Source organism: Balaenoptera borealis (genome assembly GCF_965194805.1).
Source record: "Balaenoptera borealis genome assembly, chromosome: 19".
Taxonomy (NCBI): domain Eukaryota; kingdom Metazoa; phylum Chordata; class Mammalia; order Artiodactyla; family Balaenopteridae; genus Balaenoptera; species Balaenoptera borealis.
The window spans coordinates 56,090,000-56,101,793 of NC_138878.1; the positions used below are offsets into that span (position 1 = coordinate 56,090,000).

The following is an 11,794-nucleotide window of genomic DNA, read 5'->3' on the forward strand; positions in this document are numbered from 1 at the left end:
CATAGCAGTGACACCAGAATTGTTGTAGCTTGTCTAAGGGCGTGGGGATGGGGAGCAGTGTGGAGAGTGGGCTTAGTACTTGACCTTCCTTCACTTTCCTCATTTGATATTCACATGTCTCTTTACAAATGTAATATAAACTGTATTATAAAATAGTTCAGATGTTTAAAAAGGTATGTTAGGAGCACCCATGTCCCCACCACCCAGCATAGGAACCATATGTGTACCAGATACGAAGGACCCACTTGAGCAGCACACCCAGTCCATTCCCCTCCAGAAGTAACCGCACCCTGAATCCTGTCTTTTCCTAACTTCGTACATTTACTACCTTAGTAAATGTCCCTAAATGTTGTGTGGTGATTTACGTGTTTTTACAGTTTACATAAACAGTATCAGACTTGTTTTCCTCTCAAAATAATTTGAGGAAGATTCATCGTGGTTCCTGTAGCCTCTAATTCATGGATTTCCTCTTAATACCCCGAGTCCGCCAGATACCGGCAGCTGTTCTTTTGGCTGAACCTCCATGAAACTGGCTGGCTTTCCAGACCCATTTTAAGAAGCTCACGGGAGGAGGGGCAAGAAAGGGTTCGCAGAATGGGAAGGAAGACGGATGAGGCCTCCGGGCCGCACGTGAGGAAGAAGGTGTGTAAAGGTGGCTTTCAGGTTTTAGGACAAATCAAGCAGCCATTGCGTCCCTCCGTTAGGGTTTCTGCTTCACCTCGGAGCAGTGGGTGTCCGGCGCCGACCTGGGGCGTGGGCGGTGGAACGCCGTCCGGGGCGAGGGGGGCGTGGTGCCGGCTGACTCCCAGTCCTAGTTGGAGCACCCGCGGCAGTGCGCCCGCAGCCCTTTGTCTCTCTCGGGCTCCCGTCCACCCGCCCCACCCCTGCACCACCCATTGGCCGAGGCCCCGGCCTGGGGCGGGGAGAGAGAGTGAGGGGGCGGGGCAGCGTGGCGTCAGCGCAAGAGATGGCGGCCTCGGCGGTGCCGTTCCTGCGATTGCGGAGCGGGCTCCGGCAAGGCGCGCGGGGGCTATGCGCGAGGCTCGCGACGCCGCCCCCTCGGGCCCCGGACCAGGTGAGCGGGGCGGGGGTGGGGGTGGCCTCCGGGTGCTGGGACTCCTTCCTGGAGTTCCAGGCGGACCGCCGCCGCCCGGAGGTTCTGGGACGCAGCACCTCAGGGTGCTGAATGGAACACCGCCAGCGTTTTGGGTCTCTTCCCCGCTTCCCGGGGTAGGCAGCGCTTGCGTCCCGGGCTGGATGCTTGGGGGCTCAAGTGCGTCCTCTGGACCCCACCTCCTCGACCGCACGTGGGCGCCGGGGGAGGGGAGTCATCTGTTCCCCCATCTCAGTGACTGTTCAGGTAATACTTGAGGGGGAGGGGCCCGGGACGCTGGAGTCCCAGCCTGGCCTTGCGGGTATTTCCCCCGCGGTGGTGTGGTGGTGGTGGTGGTGAGGTAAATGTTCGGGCTTCTGACTCGACCTGCCTCCATCTTGACAGAGACCCAGTCATTCTGACCTCCGGGTCCATTACTTCCGTGCTCTAAGCCCCAGCAAGCGATTGCCCCTCCGGCCCCGCTCCCATTCCCTCCCCCTCCATACCCCGCTACTGTGAGCCCCAGGCGTCCGGAGGACTTAACTCCCCGTCCTATCCCCTTGAGTGTCCTTCATTACCTTGCTACAGGAATCCCAGTGTTCAGCCGGGCTCCCTCATCTTATCTCCCTGCCCTGCTTTTTCCGGCTCCAGGCCCTCCAGTCTTTTGCCTTTGGGATCCCGGGCACCAGAGCTTGTCAACTCTTGAACCCCTGGGATCCTGGCGCCAGACAGTTTAGTTCTTGACCCTTCTGAGAGACCCAGTCTCCTGCCTGCCCCTCCAGGGACACAACACCTGGAGGCCATGTGGGTGGCTGCTTCCTGGCTCCCAACCTCGATTCTTCTCAGACCAGGGTGCCCAAACCACCCTGACCTCCTTTCTCTCCTCTCTTGGCCAACCTATCCCCTTTCAATTGCAGGCTACAGAGATTGGGAGCCGAGCAGGCATTAAGGCCCAGGCCCAGGGGCCACAGCAGCAGAGGAACTCGGAGGGTCCCAGCTATGCCAAAAAAGTCGCACTCTGGCTTGCTGGGCTGCTCGGGGCTGGTGGGACCGCGAGCGTCATCTATATTTTTGGTGAGGAACATATCCTTGCCCACCAGTTTTGTTCTGTTGGCCCTCTATTCTGCTTGGGAACTTCCCCCTTTCCCCTAAGGGCTTCTCCCATCTTCATTCCCTGGCTCCTCCCTCAATAGGGCAGCCAACTAGAATTTGGAAATGAGGGAAGTCTCCCTACTACTCCTCTACTCAACGTTCTACTCTTTCTAGTGGGTTCCTGCACTAAGCTATGGGGAGTCAATTGGAAGAGGAGGAAGGATAGGCCAGGCCCAGCCCCCTAAGCTACCTCTTCCCTCAGCACCCAAAACTCCAGCCTTCCCCCTAGTCCCTTCATTCCTCAGAGACCCAGGAGACTCTGCCCCAGCCCTTCTTGTCTCAGAGGGCCAGGTATCCTGGCTACCAGCCCCCTCCTCTCTCTCAGGAGGCCATGATGCTCTAGCCCGCTTCCCTCAGACCCAGGAGGCTAGGCCCCCTGCCCTTTTCCTTCCTTAAAACCCAGGAGACTGGACCCTCAGTCCTCTCATTCATCACTATCTGCCTTACAGGAAACAACTCTGTGGATGAAAATGGTGCCAAGGTGAGCGGGAGAGAGACCCAGAGGCCTTACCAGGGGTCCCATCCTGTGGGTCTCCTCCCGTTTGGCCTGTTCAGGCTCATTTCTGGTCTGCGGTGAACCTCTCCCTCCCAGGGACCTTTGCCTACTCTTCCCAGGGCCCTGGAGATTCCTTTTCTGGGTGTGATGGGGTTCTGCCTCTGCCATCCCAAACCCTCCATTTTTCTCTCTACCTCCCAGATACCCGATGAATTCGACAACGGTGAGTAAACAAGCACAGATTCTGGGGTCCCCTGACCCTCTCTACTGTGCCCTCCCCATTTGGTGCTCCTCCACCCCTCCATTGGGAGGTAGGGGAGTCAGCAGCTGGATGGCTTGGGGGGAGGGGCATACAAAACTCCAGTCCCCTTCCCTGGCCCCTCAGCCCAAGAGCAGATGGTCAGGGACAGATAGATGGGGGAGGGGAACCCTAGGTGGGTGGGAGTGCTTGGGAAGAACTGGGCTTTCTATGCCAGACACATGACTTCCTGTGCCTTAGATCTGAGCATCTGCAGCCCCTCACCCCCTTCTTTATGACAGCCTCTTTTTTTCCCACCAGGCCCCTACCCCACCCAGCTCCTCATTTCCAAAACAATGCCTTCTTCCTTCCTCCCCCTTTTGATCAACCAGCTTTTAGGGAGCTTCTGACAAGTTGGATAGTAGAGAGTAGTTGTCAATTGTATCACACCTGGTCCCTCCCAAGAGAAATATAAAATTGGTAGGTCCAGAAAGCCACTTGTTTGTGGTAAGGATGTTTGCAAACTGGCATGTTAGTACACTGATTGTTTTAAACTAGGCAGGTAGGTAAGTATGCTGTTTTAACTAGGCAGATGTAGAATCATACTAGTTTAAACAAGGCAGTATACTGATTTAAGTTGGGCAGGTAAACTTGTAGTTTTAAAGTGTGTGTGTTTATTAGCTTAAGTGGTGTTTTGGTATTTTGGTTTCAAAAAGGCAGGCCCACAGGCAGTAGTTTAACTGCACTAAAAATATTGTATTGAAAAAGGTAGTCATGTAAGATTTCTGTTTTAAATTGGATTTGGTGTATTCATTTATCCAAGATTTGTTAACCTCAGCCATTCTGATACTACAGATCATATAATTCTTTGTTGTAGGGGAGTGTCGTATGCATTGTAGGATGTTTAGCAGCATCATGGGCCTCTGTCCACTAGATGCCAGTATTGTGACGGTCAAAAATGTCTCCAGACATTGCAGAATTTTCTGGGAAGCGAGGAACAAAACTGCTTCTAGTTGAGAACCACTAGTTTAAAGTATACAGATGTGTGTACATGTTTATCGTGGCTTAACTAGATTTCACATACTTGCTTAAAGTTGGCACATCTGGAAACCTAGAGGTTCAAAATGGACTAAATATACTGGCATAATGTCAGCAGATTTATTTATATGTATGTGGGATTTAAGTGGGCAGATGTATAAGCGTTCTATTTTATACCTGGGGTGGTGTGTGGATATAAGTATTCAGATTAAAACTTGACAGGTGAATAAAAACATTTGTTCCTACCTGGCAGTTAGTTATGTCATTGCCTTTTACCTTTGTACTCGGAAATGAGCTGTTTCAAACCAGGTGGGTATGTAGACCTGTTTGTATCTGGTAGATAAATAAACCCCTGGTTTGTCCGGGAGGTTGAGCAGTGGCTTATCTTGGAATCCCTTTGTGCCCTGGTGTTCTCCTAGATCCAATTCTGGTACAGCAGTTGCGCCGGACATACAAATATTTCAAAGATTATAGACAGGTGAGCAGGAGCCCTGGGCCCAGTCCCTATCCCTTCACCCCCAGCCTCCTGCCTCCTTGTCTGAGTGCCCCCATTATGTCTCTCTTTCACAGATGATCATCGAGCCCACCAGCCCCTGCCTTCTCCCAGACCCTCTGCGGGAGCCGTACTACCAACCACCGTACACACTGGTCTTGGAGCTCACTGGCGTCCTCTTGCACCCTGAGTGGTCGGTGTGTCCTGGGGAAGGCAGCGGGTTGGGGACACCAGATAGGGCTGGGTGGCCGGCGTGTGATGATGGGGTTAAGAGCATAGACTCTGGAGCCAGGCTGGGGTTCAGCCGCCTTCTACTCTGTGATCCAGGGGAAGACGTATCACCCCTCATTGCCTTGCTTCCCTCAACTGTGCTACTCCGCAGCCCGGAGGTGGTTGTAAGTGTACCTTGGCACACAGTAAGTGCCATAGGGGAGTCACATCCTCCAGACTCCTAGACCCTCAGTCACAGCCGTGTACTCCTGAACCCCTCCAAGAGCCACAGAGACGGAGAGAGCACTCTGGTTCCGGGAATCCCCCGAGACTGGGTCTTTGTCCTCTTGGGGCTACAGGGGCCTCCGGGTCTCAGTGTTTCACTGTTCTCACTGCCTTTCCAGCTGGCCACTGGCTGGAGGTTTAAGAAGCGTCCAGGCATCGAGACCTTATTCCAGCAGCTCGCCCCTTTGTATGAAATCGTCATCTTTACGTCAGAGACTGGCATGGTGAGGCCCCCGGGACAGGGGCGGGATGGTCGACGTGGCAGGAGGTGAGGGAGAGCTGCAGGGCCAAGGCTCAGCCTGACCTTGTTCTCCCCCCCACCCCACCCCCCAGACTGCCTTTCCACTCATCGACAGCGTGGACCCCCACGGCTTCATCTCCTACCGCCTGTTCCGGGACGCCACAAGATACATGGATGGGCACCATGTTAAGGTGCCATGTGGGGGCGCCATGGTGGGGCTCTGGGATTTGGGGGAGGGCTGGTACTTCCCAAAGGAAAGAGGACCTAGCTCTGACAGCAGCCTCAACCTGTTTCTGGTTGAGAAGCAACCGGCTGCTTCTGGTTCTGCCCCAGGTCTGATTCTGGTAGGACACTAGCCTGCCGCCAGCCTGGGCTGGGCCTCTACGCCCTTTTCTCTGTCCCAGAATCTGGGAGTGGGAGCAGGGGGAAAATGGGGTCTCTACAAAGAAAATAGTTGGGAGTACGGGGTAAGGACATGAAATTTGGAAGTGGATTTTTGTCTCTGTATCTGGAGCTGAGTGTCTCTGGGAGTATGTAATTATAATAGTTTAAATGAGACTGTGTTGGATTTTGACTTGGGGTCTGTTGCTGTGACCTATGATATATCCAGGGGTCCAGGAGTCTGTGGGGCTGTGAATGGGTCTCTTTGTGGGTCTTTGTCCAAGTATCCATGGGTCTTGGTGTCTGTTGGGTTTCTGACTGTGTCTTGGTGGGTCTGGGGGTCTGTGTAGTTTTTCAAGGTTCAGAAGGACATGGGCTGTGATTGAGGGTCTTGAAGGGTCTGTCTGGGTACCTGTCTTTGTGTGACTCCCTGTGTGTTGCTGTGGATCAGTCTGCACCTCCATCTGTGAGAAGTTTACAAATGTGCAGCTTGTCACAATCACCTGGGGCAGTGGTTAAATACACAAGTGCCCACCTCCCTCCCCAGGGAACCTCCAAATCAACCTGCCTGTGCACCAGGCCCTGGGTCTAGGAATCTGTGTGACAAGCTCCTCTGCTCCCTGCTAGGTCTGATGTCTTCATCCCAGCCTGGTCTTCGGGAGGCCCTGTCGTGATGATCCCAGTGTGTGATACCAAGTGCATGTGTAGTCAGTCCACCTCTCTCTCCCTCTGTGGGTTCCTGGTGGGAAGGGAAGGAGCACAGGCCTTGACCTGACCTGTCACCCACCTCCAGGACATTTCGTGTCTGAATCGGGACCCAGCCCGAGTAGTAGTCGTGGACTGCAAGAAGGAAGCCTTCCGCCTACAGCCCTACAACGGCGTCGCCCTGCGGCCCTGGAATGGCAACTCCGATGACCGGGTCTTATTGGACCTATCTGCCTTCCTGAAGAGTGAGGCTGACCCCTGACCTCCTGGCCTCTGACCCTGGAGCCCTTGACATTCAAGAGGAATGATAAGATGCTTGATTCTGGCTTGTTTTTTATGTGAAACCAGGGACTTGCGATGCAGGAGATCCATGAGCATCTTGCAGTCTTTAGAAGCTTCTTAGAATGTTTGGGATGCTCCTCTGGAATGTTTAGGGGATGCCTGGGAATACTCAAGGGATCCCTTTTAGACTGCTGAGAAGTGTTCCACATAGCTCTGACCCCACCCCGGTCTGACCTTTACCCTTGTGGGCCCTGCTTCCCTCTGACCTTCAGTTGGCTGACCCCCGCCTGCTATCCCCACAGCCATTGCTCTGAATGGTGTGGAGGATGTCCGAACTGTGCTGGAGCACTACGCCCTGGAGGAAGACCCACTGGAGGCTTTCAAACAGCGGCAAAGCCGGCTGGAGCAGGTGAGTCCTCAGCTTCCCAGCGTGGGTGGGGGGTGTCACCGTCAGTTCCCCAGGCTCTTGAAGGCGGAGCCCTGGAGCAGCTTGTCTCCACTCCGGCTGTGTGACCTTGAGCAACTGCCTTCTCTTTCACACCACCCGTCCCAGGGGGCCATTGTAATGAGGGGCGAATTGATTCTGCAGCCTGCGCTGAGCACAGGAGGCAGGAAACGCCAAGCATTTGAGATAGGTCCAGAGGCCTTGATGGCCTGGGGGTCCTGGTATTTTGTGGGGTGGGGGTTTGGATCAGGTCTGGGAAGAGGGATCCTTGGACACTTGGCCCAAGGGTTTGGGCATGGAGTTCTGATGACCTGTGATCCTCTAATTTGTAAGTGGGGATAAGAATATGAATTGAGTCTGAGAAAGAGATTCCCAGGAGTCTAGGCTGAGGTTGATCGAGTTTGGGGTTGTGTTCCTGGCTAGAGCTCCTGAGTACCCGAAGGAGGAATCCCTGGAGATTTGGGCCTGGGATCCCTCAGCATCCAAACAGGGGTCTTAGGGCTCAAGACTGGGCACTGGGGGCTTAGGGAGCAAGATGTTGTAGTCCAGTGTAGGGCCTGGGATAGGTTCCCAGGGTTCAGGGGACAGGCCCCCTGGGATTTGAGTCTGGGCTTCTGTGGCTCAAAGCTGGCTTTTGCCAGTGTCTGAACTGGGTCCTTAGGGTCTGGGTGCATCCTGTGTCTGGGCTGGGCAAAGGTTTAAGGAAGGTGGCCCCTGGGCTGACCCTCCCTCTCTGTCTGCCCCCAACTCCAGGAGGAGCAGCAGCGGCTGGCTGAGCTCTCCAAATCCAGCAAGCAGAACCTCTTCTTTGGCTCCCTTACCAGCCGCTTGTGGCCTCGCTCCAAACAGCCCTGACCTCTGGGCCTCCTTAAACTCAGTGCCTGGGTTCTGGGCCCCAGGCCCAGTGCTCCCAGACCACGGCTTGGCCAACCACATGTCCAATAAAGTTCATCGCAGACGCCACACTGCTGTGTCCGGAGAGTCTCCAGATGGGGGCATCAGGGTGCAGTGTGGGACTCTTTGGGGGTCATCCCACAGTGGCCGATCAGCTGCCGAGCAGCGAGGGCACTCTGGTGGGTGATGGTTGGTTTTTAACTCCGGCCTGGGAATCCGAAAACCTGGGTAGGGCCCTGCCCTAGCCGTGTCTTCCCGTGTGCCACGTGGTCTGCGAAAGTGCATCTCCCTCTTTGGCCCCAGATTCCCTATGGAAAAGAGATGAGAGGATGGCACTGTGGGTTGAAATACAGGTAGCCGCCAGGCTGCTGTGTAAATGTGTGAAGTGTGGGCACGTGGGGCTTCGGTGGACCAGAGACCGCCCCATCTCAAGAGGGCAGCTGCTGCTGAGCTCTGCCAACCATGGCCCTGTGGGAAGGTGGGCCTAGAGTTGCTTGATCTTCTGATTTTTCAGTAGAAGCCAGGAAAGGGGTTGTTTATATTAAATCTCCCAATTTAAAAATGTTGGCTCCTAACTAAAACAGACTGTAGCAGCACTCTGCAATGGAACTTTCCGCGATGTGTACCCCGTGTCATGTATCTGCACTGTCCGGTACAGCAGCCAGTGGCCTCATGGGGCCATTGAGCACTTGAGATGTGGCAAGGGTAACTGAGGGATGAGATTTTTGATTTTGTTTCATTTTAATTAATTTAAATAGCCACATGTGACTACTGGCTCCTGCAACGGACAGCACATTTGGGTATTATTTAAGAGTGCTGAGATCCAGACTGGTTTTTTTTGGCCGCGCAGCAGCACAGCATATGGGATCTTAGTTCCCTGATCAGGGATCAAAACCTGCTGCAGTGGAAGCGCGGAGTCTTAACCACTGGACCGCCAGAGAAGTCCCTCCAGACTTTTATAAACCCAAATCCAAGTTCGGCTCCAAGCTCTACCACCTCCTGACTTGTGTGATCACAAGCAAATGAGCAAGTTACTTCCCCTCTCAGTGCCTCAGTTTCCACGTCTGTGAAATAATAGTACCTACCTCATAGGCTAGGCTTGAAGGCTGAGTGAGGCCCCCCAGGTAGGCACTCAGATGGTAGCTGTATGCACCTTGGGAGCACCTTTCTGCCTCCCTTTCCTCATCTCTAAAATGGGGGCGATGATAATACCCATCGTAGTAGAGTGGCTGCGAGGAGTAAATGGGACAGCTCATGCTCAGGCTGCATGTATATTCAGTGGGGCTTATTGTTACCAGGCCATGTTGGTTCTTCCTAGACTGAAATATCCTGTACCGTTTTGGCAGTCGCCTGCCCCCGGCTGTCTCAGCGTCCCCTGCTCCAGCCAGCATTTAGTGCTGGTACCAGTTAGATACTTTTAAAAACCCTTCCCTGGTATTTGTGAAAATAATTAAAATGTATTTGAAACTGTGTGGGCCAGATTGAACTTGAACTCTAGATTTTTAAACAAGGCTCAAAGATGTCTACAAATAAGGAACATTTGCAGCCCTCCACCTCCACCCTGAGGTGTACCATTTGTGATCCAGGAGAGAGTTTCCCCGATATCCTCAGGATTCCCTAGCTTGAGAGCATCTGCAGGATTGAGGGAGGGCCTGTGTTTTCTTTGCAGGTAGCTTTGAGCGTTGGAAACTCCTAACTGAAAGCAATGTATTTGGGGAACATGATCCTGGGGAGAGGGTTTGTGGACGGAGGGAGCCACCACAAGTGAGTGCTCGCTGACCACAGGGGGTGACCCATGGGACCTTCTGAGGAGCCTTTTGAAATGTGACTCAGATCTGTCCACCCACGGGGCATGAAAGGAGGAAGTACGTTTGTCCATTGGCCCGTGGCCCTGGGGGTTAAGGTTAGCACTCTGGGTGGCACATGCTTCAGTGTCCAGTGGGTTCCTCCAAGGCCTCTCCCCGACATTGATGCTGGTTCAGGGATGGTGCTGTCAGGTCACACCTGCTTAAAGCTGGAGGGAAGGAGAGGGTTTGACTTGTGCCAGGTGGCCTCTGAGACGCTGCTTACGTGACATGGCGTAGGATGTTTATATCAAATGCTCGGTGCTAGGGCTGCATTAGGGCGTCATCCGGTGGGCATGATTGGGCCAGTGTTAACGCATATCCCAGCAGGGGCTGAATTCCCAGGTTGCACGCCACTTGCAAGCCCTGTGACCCTGGGCAAGGTCTCAAGCATCTCAGTTTGCTCATTCATAAGAGGTTAATAATAGTACCTCTCATTTGCTTACTCAACAAATATTTCCTAAGTACTGACTGCCAGGCCTCATTTTAGGCACAAGGGTGTATTGGTGAACAAACTAGAGAAAAAGCTCTAGAAAAAAAGGAGATGATGTTCTCATGGAGGAGACAGAATGGTCAGATATTTCTCGGGGTAAAATAAATGCATAGAGAAAAGCATGGTAAGGAGATAGAGTGGTTTGGGAACAGGAGTGCTGTTTTAGATTGAATGGGCCAGTCAGAGAAGGTCTCTTGGGAGGGTGTATTTGAGCAGAGACCAGAATGAAATGAGACAAACCATGGGGATATCTGGGTGTGCCGAGCATGGTCACCCCAGGGCCTTTGTACTTGCTATGCCCTCTGCCAGGAATGTTTTTTTCCCAGGATCCATATAGCTCACTCCCTCCCCTCCTTCAGGTCTTTGCAGATGTCACCTCAGCATTGCCTTCTGTGGGCTCTAAGGTGGGCACATAAGGAAAAGTCCTAGATAGCCAAAAAGATGCTTGGAAATTCCTTAAAGTACACATACAGACTTGAGAGAATTCACATGAAACGCTATCATGCCTGGCAGAAACCCTCAATAAAGGCTGGCTGTTTTTACAATCTTTAAGATCTTTGAGATATCTCAGACCTGGAAACTGTTACCTCCCCAGTTATTATCCAGGGCAGGAATTTGCCTTCTCCCACAGCTTGTAATAGCTGTCCAAATCTCATTTGAATAGTTCCTATAATGGGAGGCTCACTCCTTCACCTACCCCAGTACAGGCCCTAATTTGCCTCCCAGTAACCGGGGTCCACAAGGTCTGGCTCTGTGCTTTGGGGCCACAGAACCTGTTTGAGTAGGGGGATGTGGATGGAGGGCCTTAAATGTCAACCTTAGAATTTCAGAAGCTGGAAGGCACTGGGGAGCCATGGAAGAGTCTATGTAGGAGAGGGACATGGTCAGATTTGTGCTTAGAAAGACCTCATAGGCCAGAGTGGTTGGGGCTCGGATAGAGGAGTCCCCAGGGGCTGTGGGAACTCAGAAGAGGTGCCTGGCCCCCTTGGGGGGTGTTAGGGAAGGCCTCCTATAGGTGAAGTCTGAATGGTAAGAACAGAATTTAAAAAGAAGGAAGTGGAAAGAATATATCAAGTAGAAGAAAAACCTGTGCAAAGGAACCTGGGATGTTCTGCACAGCTGACCATGGCCCTCCCCTGTTCCAAACCCTTCCATGACTCCCGTCCTCAGGATTATGAGAAAACTGTTTAGATTGAGTTCTTTAATTCATTAAAAATGACTGAGCACTTACTGTATGCCTGGCTCTACTGGGCTGTGCTTTATTGAGCACCTTCTCCAAAAGAAAAATATGTACGTATATAATTGAACCTGTATTTCCCCCTATAATTATTAGCTTCTAAGTGTTAAATTTTTTTATTCTGGAAAAAAAAAGTTTACTCCATCTAAAGGGCTTTGCTCAGCACCTGGCACAGAGTAAATGATTAGGACCAGAGGGCTGGAACATCTGCTCTAACCAGCTTTCCTTGCGGTGGTCCTGGAATACTAAGGAGCTTCTGGAGGGCGC

At 52.8% G+C, this 11,794-nt stretch overlaps 1 protein-coding gene across 3 annotated transcripts; it reads left to right on the forward strand.

Moving 5' to 3' along the window:
- The first annotated feature begins 920 nt into the window (after positions 1–920).
- On the forward strand, positions 921–8,022 carry TIMM50 (translocase of inner mitochondrial membrane 50). Of its 3 annotated transcripts, XM_082366753.1 has the most exons (12): positions 933–1,075; positions 1,235–1,360; positions 2,011–2,167; positions 2,695–2,726; positions 2,943–2,964; positions 4,437–4,495; positions 4,588–4,707; positions 5,125–5,229; positions 5,339–5,437; positions 6,421–6,577; positions 6,917–7,023; positions 7,813–8,022. In XM_082366753.1, exons 1-12 carry the CDS (start codon positions 968–970, stop codon positions 7,912–7,914), a joined length of 1,194 nt encoding a protein of 397 aa, XP_082222879.1. In that variant the 5' UTR covers positions 933–967; the 3' UTR covers positions 7,915–8,022. The 3 variants fall into 3 exon arrangements, with proteins under 3 accessions (XP_082222878.1, XP_082222877.1, XP_082222879.1); XM_082366752.1 differs by lacking the exon at positions 1,235–1,360 and having other exon boundaries at positions 921–1,075; XM_082366751.1 differs by lacking the exon at positions 1,235–1,360 and having other exon boundaries at positions 922–1,075; positions 2,005–2,167.
- The last annotated feature ends 3,772 nt before the right edge of the window (positions 8,023–11,794 follow it).